Source organism: Daucus carota, chromosome 3 (assembly GCF_001625215.2).
Source record: "Daucus carota subsp. sativus chromosome 3, DH1 v3.0, whole genome shotgun sequence".
Lineage (NCBI taxonomy): Eukaryota > Viridiplantae > Streptophyta > Magnoliopsida > Apiales > Apiaceae > Daucus > Daucus carota.
This window is the reverse complement of record NC_030383.2, coordinates 2,466,829-2,488,725: the sequence shown is the minus strand read 5'-3', so window position 1 is coordinate 2,488,725 and position 21,897 is coordinate 2,466,829. Positions and strand designations below refer to the sequence as shown.

The 21,897-nt window shown below is 33.0% G+C and overlaps 2 protein-coding genes across 3 annotated transcripts; one reads left to right on the top strand and one right to left on the bottom strand.

The window, feature by feature from the left end:
* The first annotated feature begins 2,898 nt into the window (after positions 1 to 2,898).
* Positions 2,899 to 3,309, top strand: LOC108212046 (probable membrane-associated kinase regulator 6). The gene has a single exon (XM_017383777.2). It carries the CDS (start codon positions 2,899 to 2,901, stop codon positions 3,307 to 3,309), a length of 411 nt encoding a protein of 136 aa, XP_017239266.2.
* Positions 3,310 to 7,134: 3,825 nt separating this feature from the next.
* LOC108210801 (S-type anion channel SLAH2) lies at positions 7,135 to 19,924 on the bottom strand. Of its 2 annotated transcripts, none has more exons than XM_064090611.1 (6): positions 19,786 to 19,924; positions 18,697 to 18,867; positions 16,960 to 17,457; positions 16,093 to 16,863; positions 15,926 to 15,957; positions 7,135 to 7,610 (listed from the first exon to the last, which is right to left on the bottom strand). In XM_064090611.1, the coding sequence occupies exons 2-6, from the start codon at positions 18,850 to 18,852 to the stop codon at positions 7,214 to 7,216; spliced, it is 1,854 nt and encodes a 617-aa protein (XP_063946681.1). In that variant the 5' UTR covers positions 18,853 to 18,867; positions 19,786 to 19,924; the 3' UTR covers positions 7,135 to 7,213. The 2 variants fall into 2 exon arrangements, with proteins under 2 accessions (XP_063946681.1, XP_017237706.1); XM_017382217.2 differs by lacking the exon at positions 7,135 to 7,610 and adding an exon at positions 14,999 to 15,829.
* Between the last annotated feature and the right edge of the window lie 1,973 nt (positions 19,925 to 21,897).

Here is a 21,897-nt window from a genome sequence, read left to right as displayed (position 1 = left end):
TTGTGCTTTATTTTTGTTTAAGTTTTAATTTTAAATCGATTTCTGCTGAGTGTACATGGGTATAGTTTCTGCTGGTAGTTTCATAATCATTTGGCCGAGTCAAGTCTGTTTGGCAGCCCTTTTCCGAGTTTTGTTTTTACTTTGTTGGATAAGTCATCATTGGTAGATTAATTTAGTAGGTAAAATCATTACGTCATTATTAATTAGTTTAATTGTTTTTTTTTTAGAAGTAGTAAATATTTCTAGATTAAATTCTTAAACCAATTCTCACTAATTAAATGTTCTAATTCGCCTAGGTTAATAATAGGTAGCGAAAAATAATTTTAATCTCTGTGGATCGAATCATAAATATTAAAACGGTGATCGTGCGCTTGCGATTATTTTTAAAATCTCTTTTCGAGCACATCAGTCCTTGTTGATGCCGGTGAGCTGATTTTGAATGGCTTCATAGTGCCTGTTTTTGTAAACCAAGTGAAGGCAGATGCTTGTGATGATCCAGCTCTTCCGCTTCCTCTTCCTCAAAAAAGTTGCACTCAGTCTCGGATTCAGGTAACAGGACTCGTAGTTCATCATTAAAGAAGTGTAAAAAATTATCCAAGCAGATATTCTTGAAGTATTTGGATTTTTTTAAGCCACTTTGCCAGAGAGTCAGAGACCGGAGATCAGGCTCTAGAGTTGGAACTTTTACAGCAGGACTGCATGGAGAAAGAAACTGGGATTGTTCAACTTCAACATCTCCGCGAGTAAGGGTTGCAAACTCAAGTGATAATTGGCGGAGATCCTGTGATTCCGAGAGTTCTATATATGAAGCCGTTCTCCATTGCAAAAGAACAATTGGTATGTTATACTTTATAACCTCTGATATAATTAGTTACAGATCGATTGTTACTTATCATGGTTTTATCAGTTAACTTTCCCGTTATAACTTTACTGGTTTAATAAACAGGTGACTAATTGATTATGTTAGAAGCTGAAACAAGAGAAAGAAGAAACAACCGGAAAAATAGCCACACTTCTATTATTTTCTGAGAAACTGTAAAGGAGTTGCAAGATGAAGTCTTGTTCTCTTACTTTATTTACCATATTCTTGTTTATTTTCTTGTTATATAAAGTCTACTTTTAAATTTCATGATATGTCATGATATACATCAATGTTATTTATGTCATTTCCGTTGGCTTAATTTAACTCCTTAATAACCGTAAATTTAATAACCAACGAAACTACTTTCTTGTATTACAAAATATAACAAAAAATAGCATTTATATAATGAAAATTTAGCATCCTCCAAACTCTTATAATGAATCAGACAAGTTTCCCATCTTCAACTAAGTGCAGTTGAAGTTACGATATCAAGGTGATATTCATCAGTAATGTGATTTGTATTAGTATTTTTCTGCTCATGTGATTTATAACTCATGAGCAAACTCAGTGTTAATAATATAGATCAGTAGACTCTTATATTGATGTAGTAATATGGCCAACATAATATTTCAACCAAGTGCTCAGACCAACATGATTGCTACAACAGTTACGAATTCAAACCGGTACGCGACAGCAAGTGTCCTAGAAATATCCTGTTAAAATTTACCGAGGTGTATCAATTGTTAACAAGTCTATTGATATAAAACTGTTTTTTCTTTCTTTCTTCTCTCCAGCCGTCTCCCTTTTTTCTCATTTTTTGATTGTTTCAATGATTTTCCTAATAAATCTCTCTCTTTAGGTAAAGTTTTTTAGATTTATATCACCGAAACTTTCGATTTTTGTTCTTATTCGCTTTCAGACGGCTTTTAGATTTGTGAGTGGATCGATTATCTCCTAGTGTAAGTTCGTGGTGCAGATCTAATCATTTTAGTTTGTAGTTGGATTTTTTCTCTCATGTGTTATAGTTATGGTGATTTTCCCTGGTGAGAGTGTGTGTTTTTTCTCTCCTTTTTTTTTTGTGAGAGTCAGTTTGGATTTATCGATAAAAGTCTTCCAAAAATTGCATCTATGGTTATAGCTCAAACGAATTTTTTGGAAAAAATGGTGAACACAAAGTAAGTATCTATAAATGTACCATATCGTGAATTTCAACATCGTTTATTTATCTCATCTTGGGCCCGAACACAGTCGTGTTAATCAATGATATTTTTGTTCGACTTGATTATTTTTGTAAATGCCGTATAGCTGTTATTTATTAAATTATTTCCTTCACTTGAAAAAAGGTGTATCAATTGTTATCTTAGTTAATATTAATTTTTGTAAAATAGATATATATTCCGAGATTAATTTGTATAACAGTTAGAAAAAAAATTAATTAATTGTTTATATATAAATTAAACTTGTATCTCCTTACACGTAATTAATATTTCTATGTTTCAATGAATATAAAAAATTTGAAGAAATTGACGACTCGCCATTTGACTTGTGACAATATTTTGCATTATTTGAATATTAAATTTAGCATCATCCAAAACCTTATAACGACCATCGAAGAAAAATCATCTCATCTTTCACTTAGTTGAAATAGAAGTATGGATGCAATTCTAGCTCATTTGTAATTTAAGCAGAAACACGTGTGATTTTAAATTAATTCATGTGATTCATATTTATCAATTATTTCAACACATGGGCTTCCGGGGATATATAGGTCATGAAAAAAGACAATGTTGAATCATGAATGAAAGTTATGATATCAAAAATAATATTCATTGTGCACACATGCAGGATTGCGAGGAGAAGATGGTGATAGCAATGCATAATACCGCTGATACTTGTATAAGAAATAGGAATACGAATCTCAAAAAAATGCATTTCCTTGTTCTTTTTACCCACCTCTGCTTCTGAACTTTATAGCTAGCATGGAAACATACCAAACTCTGTCTATTGAGAGCTTTTCTTATAGTTGGTTAGCAAACATGAATACATCCTATGAAAGCCCAGGACGCTCCTTCGGAGATTCACTTGATGCATATGATGAAGCTTCATTCATAGAAATGGACCCACAGTTATCTTCCTCCAAGAGACTCTTTAAAGTCTCACAGGATTTTGATTTTACTATATCAGAGGCTCCTATGGGCCTTGTTGATGCCGATGAGCTGATTTTGAATGGCTTCATAGTGCCTGCTTTTGTAAACCAAGTGAAGACAGATGCATATGATGCTTCTGATGATCCAGCTCCATCTTGTGCTTCCGCTTCCTCTTCCTCAAAAAAGTTGCATTCAGTCTCGGAATCAGGTAACAGGACTCGTGGTTCATCATTAAAGAAGTGTCGAAAATTATCCAAAATTATCCAAGCAGATATTCTTGAGGTACTTGCATTTTCTTAAGCCACTTTGCCAGAGAGTCCGAGAGCGGAGATCAGGCTCTAGAGTTGGAACTTTTACAGCAAGACTGCATGGAGAAAGAAACTGGGATTGTTCAACTTCAACATCTCCGCAAGTAAGGGTTGCAAACTCATGTGATAATTGGCGGAGATCCTGTGATTCCGAGAGTTCTATATATGAAGCCGTTCTCCATTGCAAAAGAACAGTTGGTATGTTAGTACCTAATAACCTCTGATATATATATTTAGGAATGTGGAATTATTTTAACTTTTTAATTTTGAGAAACTGTAAATCGTTACAAAAGGCATGGTGTAGTATGTTCATTACATAATTTCATTCTCAGCCATTTCAATTTGCATAACTTACAAGTTTACACATGTAAGATACCCCTATCCTTATTCATTCTAATATTAAATACTTTAACTCGCTTAATAAATGTAAGAAGTAACTTAACTAGTTTCTTCGGTCAAAGGTACAAAAAAAACAAAAAGATTATATCTCACAAATTTACCATATTTCTAAATAAGCTTTAATTTATTTTGTAATTAAAATTTAGCATCCTCCAAACTCTTATAAATCAGACAAGAAAAAGCATTCCCATCCTCAACTTAAGTGCAATTTAAGTTATAATATCAAAGTAATATTCATTAATAATTTGTGCACATATGCATGTGATTTGTATTGGTATTTTTCTGCTCATGTGACTTATAACTCATGAGCAAACTCAGTGTAACATAGATCAGTATTAGCATATAAAAAATGGAACTCACAACTTCAAGGACATACACTACAAGCCATTTCTGAGTCAACTTCAAGGACATACACTACAAGCCATTTCTGAGTCATGACCAAACCATCAGTAATGCTCAAAATAATATTTCAATGAGTTCTCAATAGTTCAGTTTAGTACAGATATAAAACTTGAAAGAGCTAGATCTTTGAAAAGGGATTCTTGTCGAGGATGTTAAGATTATGACAACTTATAAATAAATTGTGTGTGTTTTAGTGAATTAAGTATTGAAATGTAACTTCCACCAATCTAAAGTTTTATCACTAATTTTCCGTATATTAACTTTCAATAATCCTACCACATTCAATTCTTCCTCGTCTTTTGAGTTATTAAACATGTATGGTAAAGCTTTCTCAAAAATAATTTGAACATGGCTCGTAACGAACACACAAGTCAAATTCACTTTATTTTTATTTTCTTTATTTTATGCTTAAAATAATTTGATGATCCGAGATTTATACCCATATTTCAGAAAATGAGAAACGTATGAATATACAAATGCAACACTTTGAAATGATAGATCAAAAAAAAAAAAAAATTAAAATGGAGTGATGTTAGATTCCCTCAGTCCTGTTTTAAACTTTTTTTAGAAAAATCTCAAATTAGTTCAAAATAATCGGCTAAATAGGGATGGAATATATATATATATAATCAATCAATCAAGGGAAAATAGATTTTTTTGCCACCCAACTTATTATTTGTTTAGAAACCTACCACTGAACTATATTTTTTCTCTTTTTTGTCACTAATGTTAGGTTCGGACTTTTTTTTGTCACTAACGTTAGGTTCGGACTTGATTATTAACACTATGTAATTTTTTTAGCATTATTAAAATATAGTGTTCGTCTGCAATATAATGACGATCTGATATGTGTCTATATCTTTATATGTAGTGTCCTAGGTAGTTTACTTTGGAGGATGAGAGTTGGACACGCATTTTGAGACTCCAAAAAATTTCAAATTTTTTTTTTCTGAATAAAATTTAATGTTGGTTTTTTTTTCCTTAAAAAAATGTTGGATTTTTTTTGTCACTAACGTTATGTTTTAATTTGATTATTAACAATATGTTATTTTTTTTAGCATATAAAAACATAGTGGTAGTGTGCAATATTATGGTGATATGATATGTGTCTATAACATTATATACAGTCATCTATATGTCCCCTAGCTAGTTTACCTTGAAGTACGAGAGTTTAATATGCATTTTAAGAACCTAAAAAATTTAGTTTTATAAATTATTTTAAGACTCCACAGAAATATAGTATTACTTGACTTTATAGTTCTTTGCCACTACTTGTCACGTATTTTAAGGTTCCCACTTTTTATAAATATAGTTTCATAAGTTAACGGTAACGGCAGAAGATAACGGAAAGGGTGCAAAGTGTCTACGGGTTAAAAGTAAGGGAATGCATAGTATTTATTCCAAAACTATTAGGTGCAATGTGCAACATGCTGAAATCAAAGGGGTGCCAAATGCAATTAAATCTAAAAAGAATAACACAGTGTTAATAATCAAATCCGAATCTAACGTTAGTGACAAAAAAAAATCCGAACCAAACATTAGTGGCAAAAAAGAAAAAAATTATAGTTCAGGGATAAGTTTCTAAACAAATAATAAGTTGGGTGGCAAAAAAATCTATTTTCCCATCAATCAATCATCCATATACAAGGAGAAGCGAGGGGCGTGTAAGTGGTGCCTCTCATATAGTTCCGTTCTATTAATAAATTTTAAAACTACCTTATCATCGATCAGTTCTGTTAAAGTGTCGTATGTTTTTTATATGCTGGGGTGGTGTATATGTCGAAAAAGTATTTTTGGAAAAGTTAATGACAATGTTAGTGAAGAACATGATTACTTTTCAAAAAATACAAATAAAATTAAGATTCGTCGTGTTTTAAATCGTTAATTACATGCAGAAATTTATTTTCATTTTTTCACCAATGAATTATAGTTCAATTTTGCAACTTCAAATATTAATATCGATATTGCATGGAGATGTTTATAATATAAAATTAATTTTATTCTATAAATATTAATTTTGAATCATTAATATAATATTTATAAACTGCCACAAAATTATTTATTCTACATATAATAATTTTAAATCATTAATATAATTTTTATATGCCGCCGTAACGCGCGGCTTCTCAGCTAGTATATATTTATAAATACTTGCACAAGAAAAGAACGTTTAGAAATCTTTTATAAGGTCATTATCATATTTCATTCCGTTTGCATCATGCGCGCACGCTTAGACCTGATTCCGGATTGTGCTCTCAGCCCGGCACGACGGTTGGAGCCCCCAGTTAAACCGGTGTGAGCGAAACAATAGAACAAACCCCCGAATATGAGACTCACGATTGTCTTCAAATCGATACTAACCGTTAACCTGTGATCCAGCAGCATTTACAAAATATCTACTACACTCAAGCAATTTAAAAAATATTTAACATGGTTTTATCAAATTATAAAAAAAAATTAGTATCCTCCAAACTCTTATAGATGGACGATGAAAAACCATATCACGTCAGTTGCACTGAAATATTATTGAAGTTTTGATAAAATGAATAGTCATTTGTAATTTATGGCATAAATGCATGTGACTTCTATTAAAAAAACTATGCTCATGTAGTTGGAACCTAGGATATGTTCACAACTTATCTGTGGAATGCTACAATGGTAGCAACTTGCAATACAGCTCTTTAACATGATATCTGAACCAGATGTTCAAATGAACAATTTCAACCTCCTTGTTTAATTATACATAGCTTGATATTTAAGTTCTGAACTATAGTCTTCTACATAGATAAAAGATGGAACTTGCTACAATACCTAAGCATAAAAATCCATCTTCTCAATCTTTACGCTGTGCAGAACAATGTCACTGGAACTTCAACAAATGCAGATCAAGTTCCTCTTAGGCCATGCACAGTGCATAAGACTTTCGTATTGGGGAGAAGTCCTGATCACCAAGCCTTACCCTTATTTTTTTAACACACATGAAGTTGGATAGTTCTGAGAAGTGAATCCATGACATAGCCGATACATAGAGACACTTGACCATCACGTCAACTACTACTTTCTTCTCGGGCATTGGATTGCGATGAGAAATTGTTCTAAAAAGCTGAAACATGGGTATTTTCCTCACTGGCACCTGAACCTGAAGATTTTAGAGAAGCCTCAATATCTTTGCCATTCGAGTCTGTAAACTTGAGGTACTGTTCGCTGTCTTTAATATCCGTGCTACCATTTCTACGATGATACCATTTTCGGACTGTTTTTGGCCTTTTGTCACTTGTAGCAATTGCAGTGTCATTAGGGAAGAGGTCCCATTGCACAAAAGCATGGAAAATTGTTGTCACAAGCAGGGCTGTCACTGTAAATGTTGCAACGGTACAAAGCAAGATGGACAGTGATTTAGTTGCAAAATTTGAGACTTCAAGTGAGTACCTAAGGGTTGCAATTGCAGCACCAGTCATTGGGAAAGTGTAGGCCCACCAAGCCAATGAAAACCTATAAAATGATGATGGAAATAAAGCTCAGACCTCTGGTGTATAAATTTTTAAGGACTCTTTACAAAAATTACCGAATCTGTATAGTAGATAAATACCTGAATCCTCGAAAGAAATTAACTCGAACAGCCCGCAGAATTACAACAGAGAGAGGGACTATTAGCTAGCAAATATTTCAGAAATTGAGCTAGAAAATCTGTGTAGTATATTTTTTTGTAATTTAAATATATCATAATATACTCACAAATGATGTTAATCAATGTTAAAAAGTATAAAAAAAATTAAACCAAAAACTAATATGAGCTAGTATTTTATAATGAGGTTTAAATACGGGGTTAAAATAATTAAATCACTCTATCATTGTTTTTGTCTTTGAGGGGACGCCAGGAAGGACCATTTGATTCTTAGTCATTTTCCTGTTTTGGTGGCTATGGTGTCTGCTCCTGAAACCTACACTGATGTCCATATCTTTCTCAGACAACAATGGGACCAATGTCTTCGACTTTAGCTTCTTCAGATTCAAAAGATAGAGTAGTTAACTTAAGAATGAATGTGATGAGCCTTCTTTCAGAATATATTTGAGTAGATTTCAAAATGCCATCACTAACACAGCTAGTGGATGTAATTGCCTGAAGTCTCTTTACCAAGCAATAGTTCCATATCTCTTTGTTAGATTTCGTTTTAGATTTTAGCTTCTGAGAGTGGCCTGAGATGTACTATAGAAGTACTCAACCATGTAGCAATGTAAGTAAGCAAATGCGCGTTCACATCAAAATTAAATGATAGAGCATAAGAATATCAGAAGTTGACAAGAAAGCAAAGAATGCAGAATCAACATCTTGTCTCCACGTTCAAATTGAATGATAGAGAACAAAGAATATTAGAAGATGACAACAAAAGCAAACAAAGCAGGATCAACATCTTCTAGATAGTTCAGAAGACGAAAAGTACTTCAAACAAAGGCCTTTATTCTGATTATCAACCTTCTTATGTCTTGAAAGTGTTTTGATGGTTCATAAACGTGCATGAGCTTATTCTGATCCTCTTATTTCAGGCTTTTGCTATTATATATCGTAATCTAAGTGGGAAGGGCCGAAGGGGCCTATCTTCTTTCGCTTATTCATGTTTAACAAATAGGAAAAGGAAACTGAGTCTGAAGATGTAACAATACATTAGAGGACCCTTATGTTTTCCTTTTTATTTTCTTGTCAATTATTTATCGCAATTGTCAGTATTCATGCAACCACATGCATGATTGTGAGGAGAAGATGGTGATAGCAATGCATAATACAACTGATACTTGTATAAGAAACAGAGATATGAATCTCAAAGAAATGCATTTCCTTGTTCTTTTTACCCACCTCTGTTTTTGAACTTTAGAAACTCTTGCCCTCACTATCTAATCCGTGCTTAAATATAAGAGTTATAGCTAGGCATGGAAACATACCAAAATCTGTCTATTGAGAGCTTTTCTTATAGTTGGTTAGCAAACATGAATACCTCCTTTGAAAGCCCAGGACGCTCCTTCGGAGATTCACTGGATGCATATGATGAAGCTTCATTCATAGAAATGGATCCACAGTTATCTTCCTCCAAGAGACTCTTTAAAGTCTCACAGGATTTTGATTTCCCTATATCAGAGGCTCCTATGGGCCTTGTTGCCGGTGAGCTGATTTTGAATGGCTTCATAGTGCCTGTTTTTGTAAACCAAGTGAAGGCAGATGCTTGTGATGATCCAGCTCTTCCGCTTCCTCTTCCTCAAAAAAGTTGCACTCAGTCTCGGATTCAGGTAACAGGACTCGTAGTTCATCATTAAAGAAGTGTAAAAAATTATCCAAGCAGATATTCTTGAAGTATTTGGATTTTCTTAAGCCACTTTGCCAGAGAGTCCGAGAGCGGAGATCAGGCTCTAGAGTTGGAACTTTCACAGCAAGACTGCATGGAGAAAGAAACTGGGATTGTTCAACTTCAACATCTCCGCGAGTAAGGGTTGCAAACTCAAGTGATAACTGGCGAAGATCCTGTGATTCCAAGAGTTGTATATATGAAGCCGTTCTCCATTGCAAAAGAACAATTGGTATGTTATACTTTATAACCTTTAATATAATAGTTACAGATCGATTGTTACTTATCATAGTCATTGTTTTATCAGTTAACTTTCCCATTATAACTTTACTGGTTTAATAAACAGGTGACTAATTGATTATGTTAGAAGCTGAAACAAGAGAAAGAAGAAACAACCGGGAAAATAGCCACACTTCTATTATTTTCTGAGAAACTGTAAAGGAGTTGCAAGATGAAGTGTTGTTCTCGTACTTTATTTACCATATTCTTGTTTATTTTTTTGTTATATAAAGTCTACTTTTAAATTTGATGATATGTCATGATATACATCAATGTTATTTATGTCATTTCCGTTGGCTTAATTTAACTCCTTGATAAATCTAATAACCAACGAAACTACTTTTTTGTATCACAAAATATAACAAAAAATAGCATTTATATAATGAAAATTTAGCATCCTCCAAACTCTTATAAAAATTTAGCATCCTCCAAACTCTTATAATGAATCAGACAAGTTTCCCATCTTCAACTTAAGTGCAGTTGAAGTTACGATATCAAGGTGATATTCATCAGTAATTTGTGCACACATGCATGTGATTTGTATTAGTATTTTTCTGCTCATGTGATTTATAACTCATGAGCAAACTCAGTGCAACATGATTGCTACAACATTTACGAATTCAAACCGGTATGCGACAGCAAGTGTCCTAGAAATATCCTGTTAAAATTTAAATTTTCCGAGGTGTATCAATTGTTAACAAGTCTATTGATATAAAACTGCCTTTTTTTTCTTTCTTCTCTCTAATCGCCTCCCTCTTTTCTCATTCTGACAGGCTTCCACCGATTTTCCTCTTTCATTTAATTGCTTGTTCTTTGGTTGTTCTTGATTGTTTCATTGATTTTCCTAATAAATCTCTCTCTTTGGGCAAAGTTTTTTAGATTTATATCACCGAAACTTTCGATTTTCATTCTTATTCGGTTTCAGACGGCTTTTAGATTTGTGAGTGGATCGATTATCTCCTAGTATAAGTTGGTGGTGCAGATCTAATCATTGTAGTTTGCAGTTGGATTTTTTCTCTCATGTGTTATAGTTATAGTTTGATTTCTCTCCCTTAGCAAACATGAATACCTCCTATGAAAACCCAGGATGCTCCTTCGGAGATTCACTGGATGCATATGATGAAGCTAATTCATTCATGGAAATGGACCCGCAGTTATCTTCCTCGAAGAGACTCTTTAAAGTGTCACAGGATTTTGATTTTCCTATATCAGAGGCTCCTATGTTGATGCCGATGAGCTGATTTTGAATGGCTTCATATATAGTGCCTGTTTTTGTAAACCAAGTGAAGGCAGATGCATATGATGCTTCTGATCCAACTCCATCTTGTGCTTCCGCTTCCAATTCCTCAAAAAAGTTGCACTCAGTCTCGGATTCAGGTAGCAGGACTCGTGGTTCATCATTAAAGAAGTGTCGAAAATTATCAAAGCAGATATTCTTGAAGTACTTGGATTTTCTTAAGCCACTTTGCCAGAGAGTCCGAGAGCGGAGATTTGGCTCAAGAGTTGGAACTTTTACAGCAAGACTGCATGGAGAAAGAAATTGGCATTGTTCAGCTTCAACATCTCCGCAAGTAAGGGTTGCAAACTCAAGTGATAATTGACGGAGATCCTGTGATGCCGAGAGTTCTATATATGAAGCCGTTCTCCATTGCAAAAGAACAGTTGGTATGTTAGTACTTTATAATGTCTAATATATTTATGATGGTCATTGTATATTTGTATTATTAGTTGAACTTTCCGTTATAATCTTGTTGGTTATATTTGTATTATTAGTTGAACTTTCCGTTATAATCTTGTTGGTTTAATAAACAGGTGAATAGGTGATTATGTTGAAGCTCAAACAACAGAAAAAAGAAACTAAGAACATCGTCAGTCACTTGTGCCTGAGGCTGAAACAAACATACAAGAATAGAATGAATAATTAGTTACTAAAACTAGAACCAGGAAAGAAGAATAGCGTAACCCTATATTTTATATAGATTTTCACGATCAAGATCTAAATATATAGATAAATAAGACATTTTTTTTATGTGCAGTTCTACTGGAAGATCCTAACTAATACCGGTAAGAATTCTGAGGGTTCTATGTCAAATCTTTATACGTGGAACATGACTCCCCCTAACCTTATTCATTCTAATATTAAATACTTTAACTCGGTCTACTTTCTTCAGGTGAAAGGTAAAACAAAAAAACAAAAGGATCATATCTCACAAATTTACCATATTTTTAAATAAGCTTTAATTTATTTTGTAATTAAAATTTAGCATCCTCCAAACTCTTATAAATCAGACAAGAAAAAGCATTCCCATCCTCAACTTAAGTGCAGTTGAAGTTATGATATCAAAGTAATATTCATAAATAATTTGTGCACATATGCATGTGAATTGTATTGGTATTTTTCTGCTCATGTGATTTATAACTCATGAACAAACTCAGTGTAATATAGATCAGTATTAGCATATAAAATGGAACTCACAACTTCAAGGACATACACTACAAGCCATTTCTGAGTCATGACCATACGTAATGGCTCAAAATAATATTTCAATGAGTTCTGAAGAGTTCAGTTTAGTACAGAGATAAAACTTAAAAGAGCTAGATCTTTGAAAAGGGGTTCTTGTCGAGGATGTTAAGATTATGACAACTTATAAATAAAATGTATGTGTTTTTGCATTAAGTATTGAAATGTCACTTCTTCGACCAATCTAGAGATTTATCACTAATTTTCGGTATATCAACTTTCAGTAATCCTACCACATTCATTTCTTCCTCGTCTTTTGAGTTATTAAACATGTATGGTAAAGCTTTCTCAAAAATAATTTGAACATGGCTCATAATTACGAACACACAAGTCAAATTCACTTTATTTTTATTTTCTTTATTTTATGTTTAAAATAATTTGATGATACGGGATTTATTTCCATATTTTCAGAAAATGAGAAACGTATGAATATACAAGTGCAACACTTTGAAATGATAAATAAAAAAAAATAAAATGAAGTGATGTTAGATTCCCTCCGTCCTGTTTTAAACATTTTTTTAGAAATATCTCAAATTATCAATCAATCATTAATCATCAATATACTTACATAAGGATAAAGGAGGATTGTGTAGGTGGCGCATCTTATATAACTCCGTTCTATTTTTCTAATTTTTTGAATTTTTAGAAGAAAATATCAAAAATATATACTATCTTTTTTTAGTTTCGAATATATTGGAAATAAGTTTTAGAACTACCTTTTTCCAAATATCAAAAGTAAAATCTACCTAACTTTTTTAGTATCAAAATTATTGGAAGAAAGTTTCACATTATGATTTTAATTTTAAAAATATCAAAAATAAAAAATCCCTTTTTTAGTTTCGGATATATTAGAATAAAGTTTCAAAACTATTTTTTCAATATATCAAAAATGAAAGCTACCTACCTTAATAAATATCAAATCAGAATTTAGAACTTCTTTTCAATTTTGATACCGAAAAAGGCTTACTTTTTTTTCCAAGACTATGACCATATTTTTAGAAAAAGCATATATCAAAAACAGAAAATATTTTCGATAAACCGGTGTCTTTCTAAAATCAACCCCTATAAATTGAGGTTAGACATCATAATATTTAATATAAACAATTTTTTTGTGCTTATTTATCTTCTCCATCTAATGCAATAATTAGTTACACTATGCTTAGATGATTTGAATGACGATAGAGATGATTAGCTAATAAAAGTAAGAGTTTGTCGGATGTGGGAGTCGATGAATCTAAACTTGGGAGAAGAATATAGTTTTGACAGGATATTGATAGATGAAAAGGTCAATAAATTAACTGTTAGTGGTATATGTTTGTTGCTTATTTTTTTATAATATTTATTTTGTTCATCGGACATGTTTGTTGTTGCTGTTAATTTTTATATGGTATACTACATATACAGAAAAATATTGTTCATGCAGTACTTCCACAATATATGTTTGCTCGGTTCAAGCAACTTTTAAGTGACAGCTGTTTATATATTATTAAAAAAATAAAAGTTTTTGCAAACACGGAAAGTTATAGAATGCTATCTCATGACTTTAAATTGATGTTTCTCTAAAGAAATATGAGGAAGGAGTCACTAAGATACCCCTACATGGATGTAAGTTCATACATCCTAACATGATTAATGCTCGTATTAATGACAAGGATATACTCTCATGTATTTTTTGTTACGGAGTTACATCTCAATATCGTTTAGAATTTTTCGTATTAATGACAAGGATATACTCTCATGTATTTTTTGTTACGGAGTTACATCTCAATATCGTTTAGAATTTTACACACCTATGTTCTTGCAAGCTTACTGTCTGTTTTATGACCAATCGATGTATATGGATAGATGTCATCAATCATTTATCTTAAAGTGTCGTATGTATTTTATATGCAGGGGGGGTGTATATGTCTAAGAAGTATTTTTGGAAAAGATAATGACAATGTTAGTGAAGAACATGATTACTTTTCAAAAAATATAAGTAAAATTAAAATTAGTCGTGTTTTAAATCGTTAATTACATGTAGAAATTTATCTTCATTTTTTCACTCATTAATTACAACTCAATTTTGCAATTTTAAATATTAATATCGATATTGCATTGAGATGTTTATAATATAAAAATAATTTTATTCTACAAATATTAATTTTGAATCATTAATATAATATTTATAAACTGCCGCAAAATTATTTTATTCTACATATTTAAATTATTAATATAATTTTTATAGGTCGTCGTAACGCGCGGCTTATCAACTAGTATATTTATAAAAACTCAGAAGAAAAGAGTTTAAAAATCTTTTATGAGGTGATTTATTTGCATCGTGCGTGCAGCCTTACGCGTTGGACGCGTCGGAGACCCGATTCCGGTGCGTTCTCTTCCTGACCGGCACGGCCGCCGTTGTAACCACCAGTTAAACGGGTGTGAGCAAAACAATAAAACAAACCCCCGACTATGACAATCTAGCAGCATTTATAAAATATCTACCACACTTAGCAATTTAAGAAATATTTAACTAAGTTTTATTAAATTATAAAAAAAAATTAGTATCCTCCAAACTCTTATAGATGGACGATGAAAAATCATATCATTTCAGTTACACTGAAATATTATTGAAGTTGTGATAAAGTGAATAGTCATTTGTAATTTATGGCACAAATTCACGTGACTTCTATTAAAACAAACTATGCTCATGTAGTTGGAACCTAGGTTCATGCGTTCACAACTTATCTGGAATGCTATACTGGTAGCAACTTGCAATACAGCTCTAACATAATATTTGAACCAGATGTTCAGATGAATAACATGATTCCAACCTCCTTGTTTAATTATACATAGCTTGATATTTAAGTTCTAAACTATACTCTACTACATAGATAAAAGATGGAACTTGCTACAATACCATAAAAATTCATCTTCTCAATCTTTACGCTGTGCAGAACAATGTCACTGGAACTTCAACAAATGTAGATCAAGTTCCTCTTAGGCCATGCACAGTGCATAAGACTTTCGTATTGGGAAGAAGTCCTGATCACCAAGCCTTACCCTTATTTTTTTTACACACATGAAGTTGGATAGTTCCGAGAAGTGAATCCATGACATAGCCGATACATAGAGACACTTGACCATCACGTCAACTACTACCTTCTTCTCGGGCATTGGATTGCGATGAGAAATTGTTCTAAAAAGCTGAAACATGGGTATTTTCTTCAGTGGCACCTGAACCTGAAGATTTTAGAGAAGCCTCAATATCTTTGCCATTTGAGTCTGTAAACTTGAGGTACTGTTCGCTGTCTTTAATATCCGTGCTACCATTTCTACGATGATACCATTTTCGGACTGTTTTTGGCCTTTTGTCACTTATAGCAATTGCAATGTCATTAGGGAAAAGGTCCCATCGCACAAAAGCATGGAAAATCGTTGTCACGAGCAGGGCTGTTACTGTGAATGTTGCAACGGTACAAAGCAAGATGGACAGTGATTTAGTTACAACATTTGAGACTTCAAGTGAGTACCTAAGGGTTGCAATTGCAGCACCAGTCATTGGGAAAGTGTAAGCCCACCAAGCCAATGAAAACCTAAAAATGATGACGGAAATAAAGCTCAGACCTCTGGTATATAAATTTTTAAGGACTCTTTACAAAAATTACAAAATCTGTATAGTAGATAAATACCTGAATCCTCGGAAGAAATTAACTCGAACAGCCTGTAGAATTACAACAGAGAGAGGGACTATTAGCTAACAAATATTTAACAAAAAATTGAGCAACTGAAAAACTGAAAGGGAATTGCAATCAACTTGAAATGTAGGTTCATGGTTTAAATATGCAAGAGAACTAACCAATGAGAAATAAAGGAACAGAGCTATGAAGTAAGCAATCCTTGCCCCGAAATCGAATGATCCTTGTATTCTTGCCCATGCCATTGAAGCAACGCTAGGTGCAGCAACAAAAAGAAAGAACACGGGATGGAGTTCCTTTGGGAGCGTTTCATTGGTTGGAAGCCTCTGGTATAGTGTAACAAACAGGACGGTGTAGTGAGCCAGTCCAACAGCAAAAAAGAAGATCGGGCCTTCTTTTAGCCCCATTGTTGCACCGAGTAGTGCCCCCACAAAATTGCCAACAACAGAAAGATGGTTTGATGGATTTGCCACCTTTGAAAGTCTTCTCTGTCCTCCTGACATCCACTGTCCATATATCTTCAGCTCAAGGATTAAGATAGGTGTCATAAGGACGTACCACAGAGCCGCATGCAGGTCTTTTGTTAAAGAGGGTGGAACTCCTAGAGCTAAGAACAATAAGGCTATCCACGGAGCGAAGAAGAAGTTGACACGTATGGGATGATAGTACTCCCGACGAACAGCCTCAAAGTAGAATACAATCTTCAAAATATATGTGAAAGCAACTATGGTAAAAAGAACAATGGATAAGCACCATAGAACAATGTTCACTTTCTGGCTTACATGAAGGAATCCCATTGTAGTACTTGTGGCCAAATTTTTCCACATTATGGCTTGGCTGCTGACACCAAGGCATAAACCAAATGAAGAGATAGGATAGCGAAGAAGAAATGGCCACTGTTTATCCTCTGGAAGTAGTATCTCCTCTGAAGGCTGTAAGTTTGATGATAGTACAGATAATTGTAACTAAGAATGAGAACAAAATTAATAGAATAGTACAAAAAATATAATGGTCATCAGAGTACATACCCTAAGAGTATCCAGCTCTGGTCCTTCCAAGGCATCAAAGTATCGGTGCACAGGTACATTCTCCATTTCAGTTGTTCGTGGAAAGTCTGATCCCGTTTCATTAACCCTTCCACGCAAACTTGATAATTGCCTTTCCAATTTCCCAGAGAATGTTTTAAAAGAATTGTATCTTTTATCTGCTAAAGTCTTGCCCATGGGATTTTTAGGGGGGCGGTCAGGAGATTTTCCACTTGCAAGTGCAACATTTAACACAGAACCTTTTGGTATCGGTTGGGAATGAAATATTGGCTGATTGAGTTTTGGTATATCAGTAGAAAGTGGAGAATGTGAAACACCGCTGCTGGAAATTAATTCACAATCATCTCTAAAGAGAACTCTTTTCTTCCCCTCCAAGTGGTCTTCTATTGGAGAAGGTGGCATGCTGATGGAAATAGATTGCGTTCTCTGGTGGCACAAAAAATCACAGTTCTGTATCTCAGCTGAATCAATCTTGGTTTCCTAGTACATTAAACATTTTAAAAAAAATTAATCCAACATACAGTGATTCCCTAGTGGTATAAGGTTGATAAAATAACTGTATTACATTATCCACATAGTTGCTCCACATATAGTAGATAGAAGAGGAATGATATAACAGTTACATAACACTACAAAGTGGTGAGACTGCTGGTAAATGTCTAAATGACATGTACACTACAAGTCTACAAGAACTCGAAAACGAAAAGTAACAAATAAACATGGGTTTAGGAATAATTCACCGGAAAGACCTCTTGAAACAATAGAGTTGCAATATAAAATCCAGAGTTGAAAAAATGTTCTATATCTTATGTGTTTATAATATTGCTGAGTTTAAAAAACAGGTGGCCTCGCATATATGCCAATATAAACTGTATATGACTTGAAAACATAACCAGCAGTTGAAGTTTGAACATTACTTAAAGAACTCTTTTCAAAAGAATCCTGCATTCTGAATATATTAATTCTGCATTCTGAATATATTAGTATTGGTTTTGTCACTTCTATACTTTCAGCTTTAATATTTAGACTTCAGCAAACAAAATTCCTTCAGTTTTAATCAACTTAACTCACATGCATATCACCTAGTTGAACAAGCTTATTACTGGAGCAGTTGTATAAGATTGACAGAGAGTTCGAAAATATCCAGAAAATTATAAGGAAATGACTGTAACCATTAATACAGTGGCCTATCACTGTGTTTTCCCGAAGTCTTCTTATATTTTATCAAAGTGATATTTTCTACTGCAGAAGCCGACCTAACAGAGCTAAGCGAGCACAAAAATAAGACAATAAAATCTGGTTCTACTTACAAGAGAGAAATCACTTGATCAGCAGCTAAACACAAGCAAAATAGTCAAGTGATTATAGCTTGTTGGTTATATGTATGATACGCATCATCAAATTGAAAAACGATGACTGAGATATCTATAAGTCATTAACCATCTTCCTTAACTATCAGATCAGAGTACAAAGTTTTCATAAGGCATGTCGATGAAAACCTGCCAACAGAGGCTAATACAAATGCATCTATTGAAGAACATTCATGTAGCAACCAGCAAGCTGACATGATTATGAGCGAAAATCTTGACCATTTGATGCAGCAATATAAGTATGATAATCAACACTAATATCTAAACCTACACCATTGAACTTAAAAGGCATGTGATACAGTATAGTTAAGAAAAATACAAATCTTGATATAATGAAATATTCACTTACATCGAGTGAGGGGCGGACTGTATGAGTGTCCATTTCAGTGTCTCTGTTAACACTATCAAAGCCTTCCAGTTCATGAGTAGACACATAACTGATGAGTGCTGGAAGTGGATCAGCAGAATCCTTCTTTTCCGGACTCAGATGCCTGATCTCTTCCATGGCGCAACTTTAATCCTGCAGATCAACACGTTCTCATTCTAATCACTTGCAATAACCAAACAAAATGTTATCACTATAAATTTAATGAGAATGTTCCGCTATGATCTACTTCACAGATCTTGAAAAGCACAGAATGTGAGGGAATGATCAAATAAGTACAAGAATTAGTTATCGCCAGGACAAAATGCAATGTATCCAAAAAAAGTACTTATCCATAAAATTTAGCCTATTGTCCTTTTATCCATCAGCTTAATACTTCACAGAAATTTTAATACGAATCTCAAGTGTAATATATCAATCTTCGCATCACAATTTCTTGATTTCACCAAAATAATAATCACTAATCTTCGTTATTAATTATAGGCTCTCTATCTTCAGGCCATGAACTTGCTTCCTCTCTTTCTCTTTTTCGAGAAAATAAACTTGCTTCATTACAAAAAACATACAAAATCAAAACAACCGAAAATGTGTTCAAATATAGCATATCATACATTTAGGCTTTTCTCTAACATTTTTAGGGTTTCGATGGACTGATTTTCAACATAGTGTCAAGATTCTGATTTGGCGGACTCTTTGTCACCCATACTCATAATATAATATGGACACGAACACATTAATTATCTGAAAAATGAGCGTTAGTGATCCACTCTTCAATCCAAAAAATGGGATTTCTCAAAAAGTATCAGCAAAATTCTCATTTCCGCTCCCCCTTCCTTGACAAAGGATCTATTATCAAACTTTCATACATAAACACATGCTATGTTTGTAAAAGACAAGCTAAACAAACAGAAGTAGGTGCATTACAATTATTTACTAATAATACATTTCTCTGTAACACGTAACTTGTTTATTATGATCGAATAAAAACAAATACCGATTTAATGAACAAGAAAAAAGGGAAGGAGAGAATTAAATGCTAAGCGCAGATCGTACCTTAAAGCCTCTGAAAAACCCAGAGATGATCAAGAAGCTGTTAAACTCAAAACAAGAGTTTAGACTATTTAGAGAGAGAGAGAGAGAGAGTTGTATCTTCCCCGAAATTTGCGGATGAAAGAGGAGCTAGAAGCTGTATATATACATAAACAAACATGCATGTTCATAGGACATAAATAATGCAGCTGCATTATAGAGAATGATTGATTTAATGTTCCTTTGTTACGACATTAAAAAATCTTAATTGACTAACAATAATTACTTAGTTCCACAATTCTAGTACTGTAGTACAGCTCTTTGAAATAGTATTAAATATTGCATACGTTAAAATCGAATTTGTTTAAAATAAAACTACTTGAGCTGTCACAACAAATGAGTTGAAAATTTTGGTAGCAATGCGACAAAGCCGCAGCCATTATCTTGCCTATATTATATTTTGGAGATCTTGATTAAAGATACTGTTTTCGGAAGGAAAGTTACGAAGGAATTTAGTTATTTTGATTGCGAAAAATTTATCTTATTTTCTTCTTTGGAAAACGAAAATATATTTTATTAGATTATATATTATATATTATGTTCATAATTTGATGTGTATTAAATTCATTACCCAAAATTTTTCAAAATACTCTTATTAATCCAATAAATTTAATTTTCCATTTACGAGATATGAGTGACTATCGTGATTCGTGACTCCTTCAAACCCAATCTTATCAGCTTAGCGCTGATGAACAACTATGATCTGTTGAAGGTTTTAGATTCGAAGAAAATAAAATGCTACTTGTAAATGCAATATATTAACAAAAACTACGAAACAATATAATCTTCAAAAAACATGTTTTACAAATAAGATTAGTAAAATATATATATTGAATGGAAATTTATTATTCCTGTCAGTTCGGTGTGCTTGGAACTTTAAAATAAATTGTTTATCATTATCATGTTTCTAATCATTATTTAAGTCCGAGTGATAGTCATACTTATCAACCCTCCATTCCTTTTTAAGTGTCGTATTTTGATCAGGTTTGAATTCCAAATTAAGTGTCACATTTATATTTTCAAGACAATTGCTTACGTTCTCAATACAAGTGAAGTATTTTTTTTACCTCAATTCCCCTACTTTTGAAACTCTCATTGAAATTTATTCATAGTTGATGGACAAAATTGGAAAATAAAACTTATATTAATGATTGTATAACTTAATAATTGCACATCTTAATAGTTGTGCCAAGTCAAAAAATGACACTTAAAATGAAATGAAATATTTTACTAAATACAATTAAAGCTGTATAATTTTAAACCAAACAGGATTACAGGAGTAGTTATCAACTACTCCCTCTGTCCCTCTCATTTCTTTACAGTTACTATTTTGGGATGTCCCTCTCATTTCTTTACATTACTATAAATAGTAAGTTTTTCGCATCATTACACCCACTATCTACCTCCACTATTTCATATTTAACAATAAAAATTACTATTACACCCATTACTTTCCTCCACTATCTCAAATCAATTATTAAATATTGGTAGGTCCCACCACTTTACCCACTTTTCATCTAACTTTACTCATTTTTCATATATTGTCTTGGTCTCCGTGTCCCCCTCCAATGTAAACAATTGAGGGGGACGGAGGGAGTAAATATTATAACTTGGTTGCTGTAGACGTCGTATTCAACATTCATGACGATGTTAATTATTTAAAATGTAAAAGGTCAAAGCCTCCTACTAGCCCACAAAATTTATATGAATTGACCATTGCCACATGTTAATGAATGGTTCGAAAATGAACATGTGTGTACTATTTTAGAAATAATTTAATAAGTAACTAAATGACGTTTCCGGAAAATACATAATAATATAATTTTTACGGCCAAAATCTTTTTGTGTAATAAACTCGTCGGAGTAAATAATTTAATGGTATAAATATCATGAAAGACAGCTGACAACTATACAAACATATTCAAATATGTAACGTGCAACAACAAGAGTCTCAGTTTAAAATTTCGAAATGAAAAATTAAAATCGGTGTGTTAGCTGTTTTGAGCTGGAAGCTTCAGGTCTTACCAACTGAATAGCGATAGTTTGAATAGGGTCCAGAACTCCAGGTCTGGTTCG

Coding starts and splice junctions, on each gene's coding strand:
- LOC108210801 (XM_064090611.1), bottom strand. CDS start 18,852: ATGGAAGAGATCAGGCATCTGAGTCCGGAAAAGAAGGATTCTGCTGAT. Junction 17,458..18,696: donor CAGTCCGCCCCTCACTCGAT/GTAAGTGAATAT, acceptor TTAATGTACTAG/GAAACCAAGATTGATTCAGC. Junction 7,611..15,925: donor AATTTCTTCCGAGGATTCAG/GTATTTATCTAC, acceptor ATCATTTTATAG/GTTTTCATTGGCTTGGTGGG.
- LOC108212046 (XM_017383777.2), top strand. CDS start 2,899: ATGAATACATCCTATGAAAGCCCAGGACGCTCCTTCGGAGATTCACTT.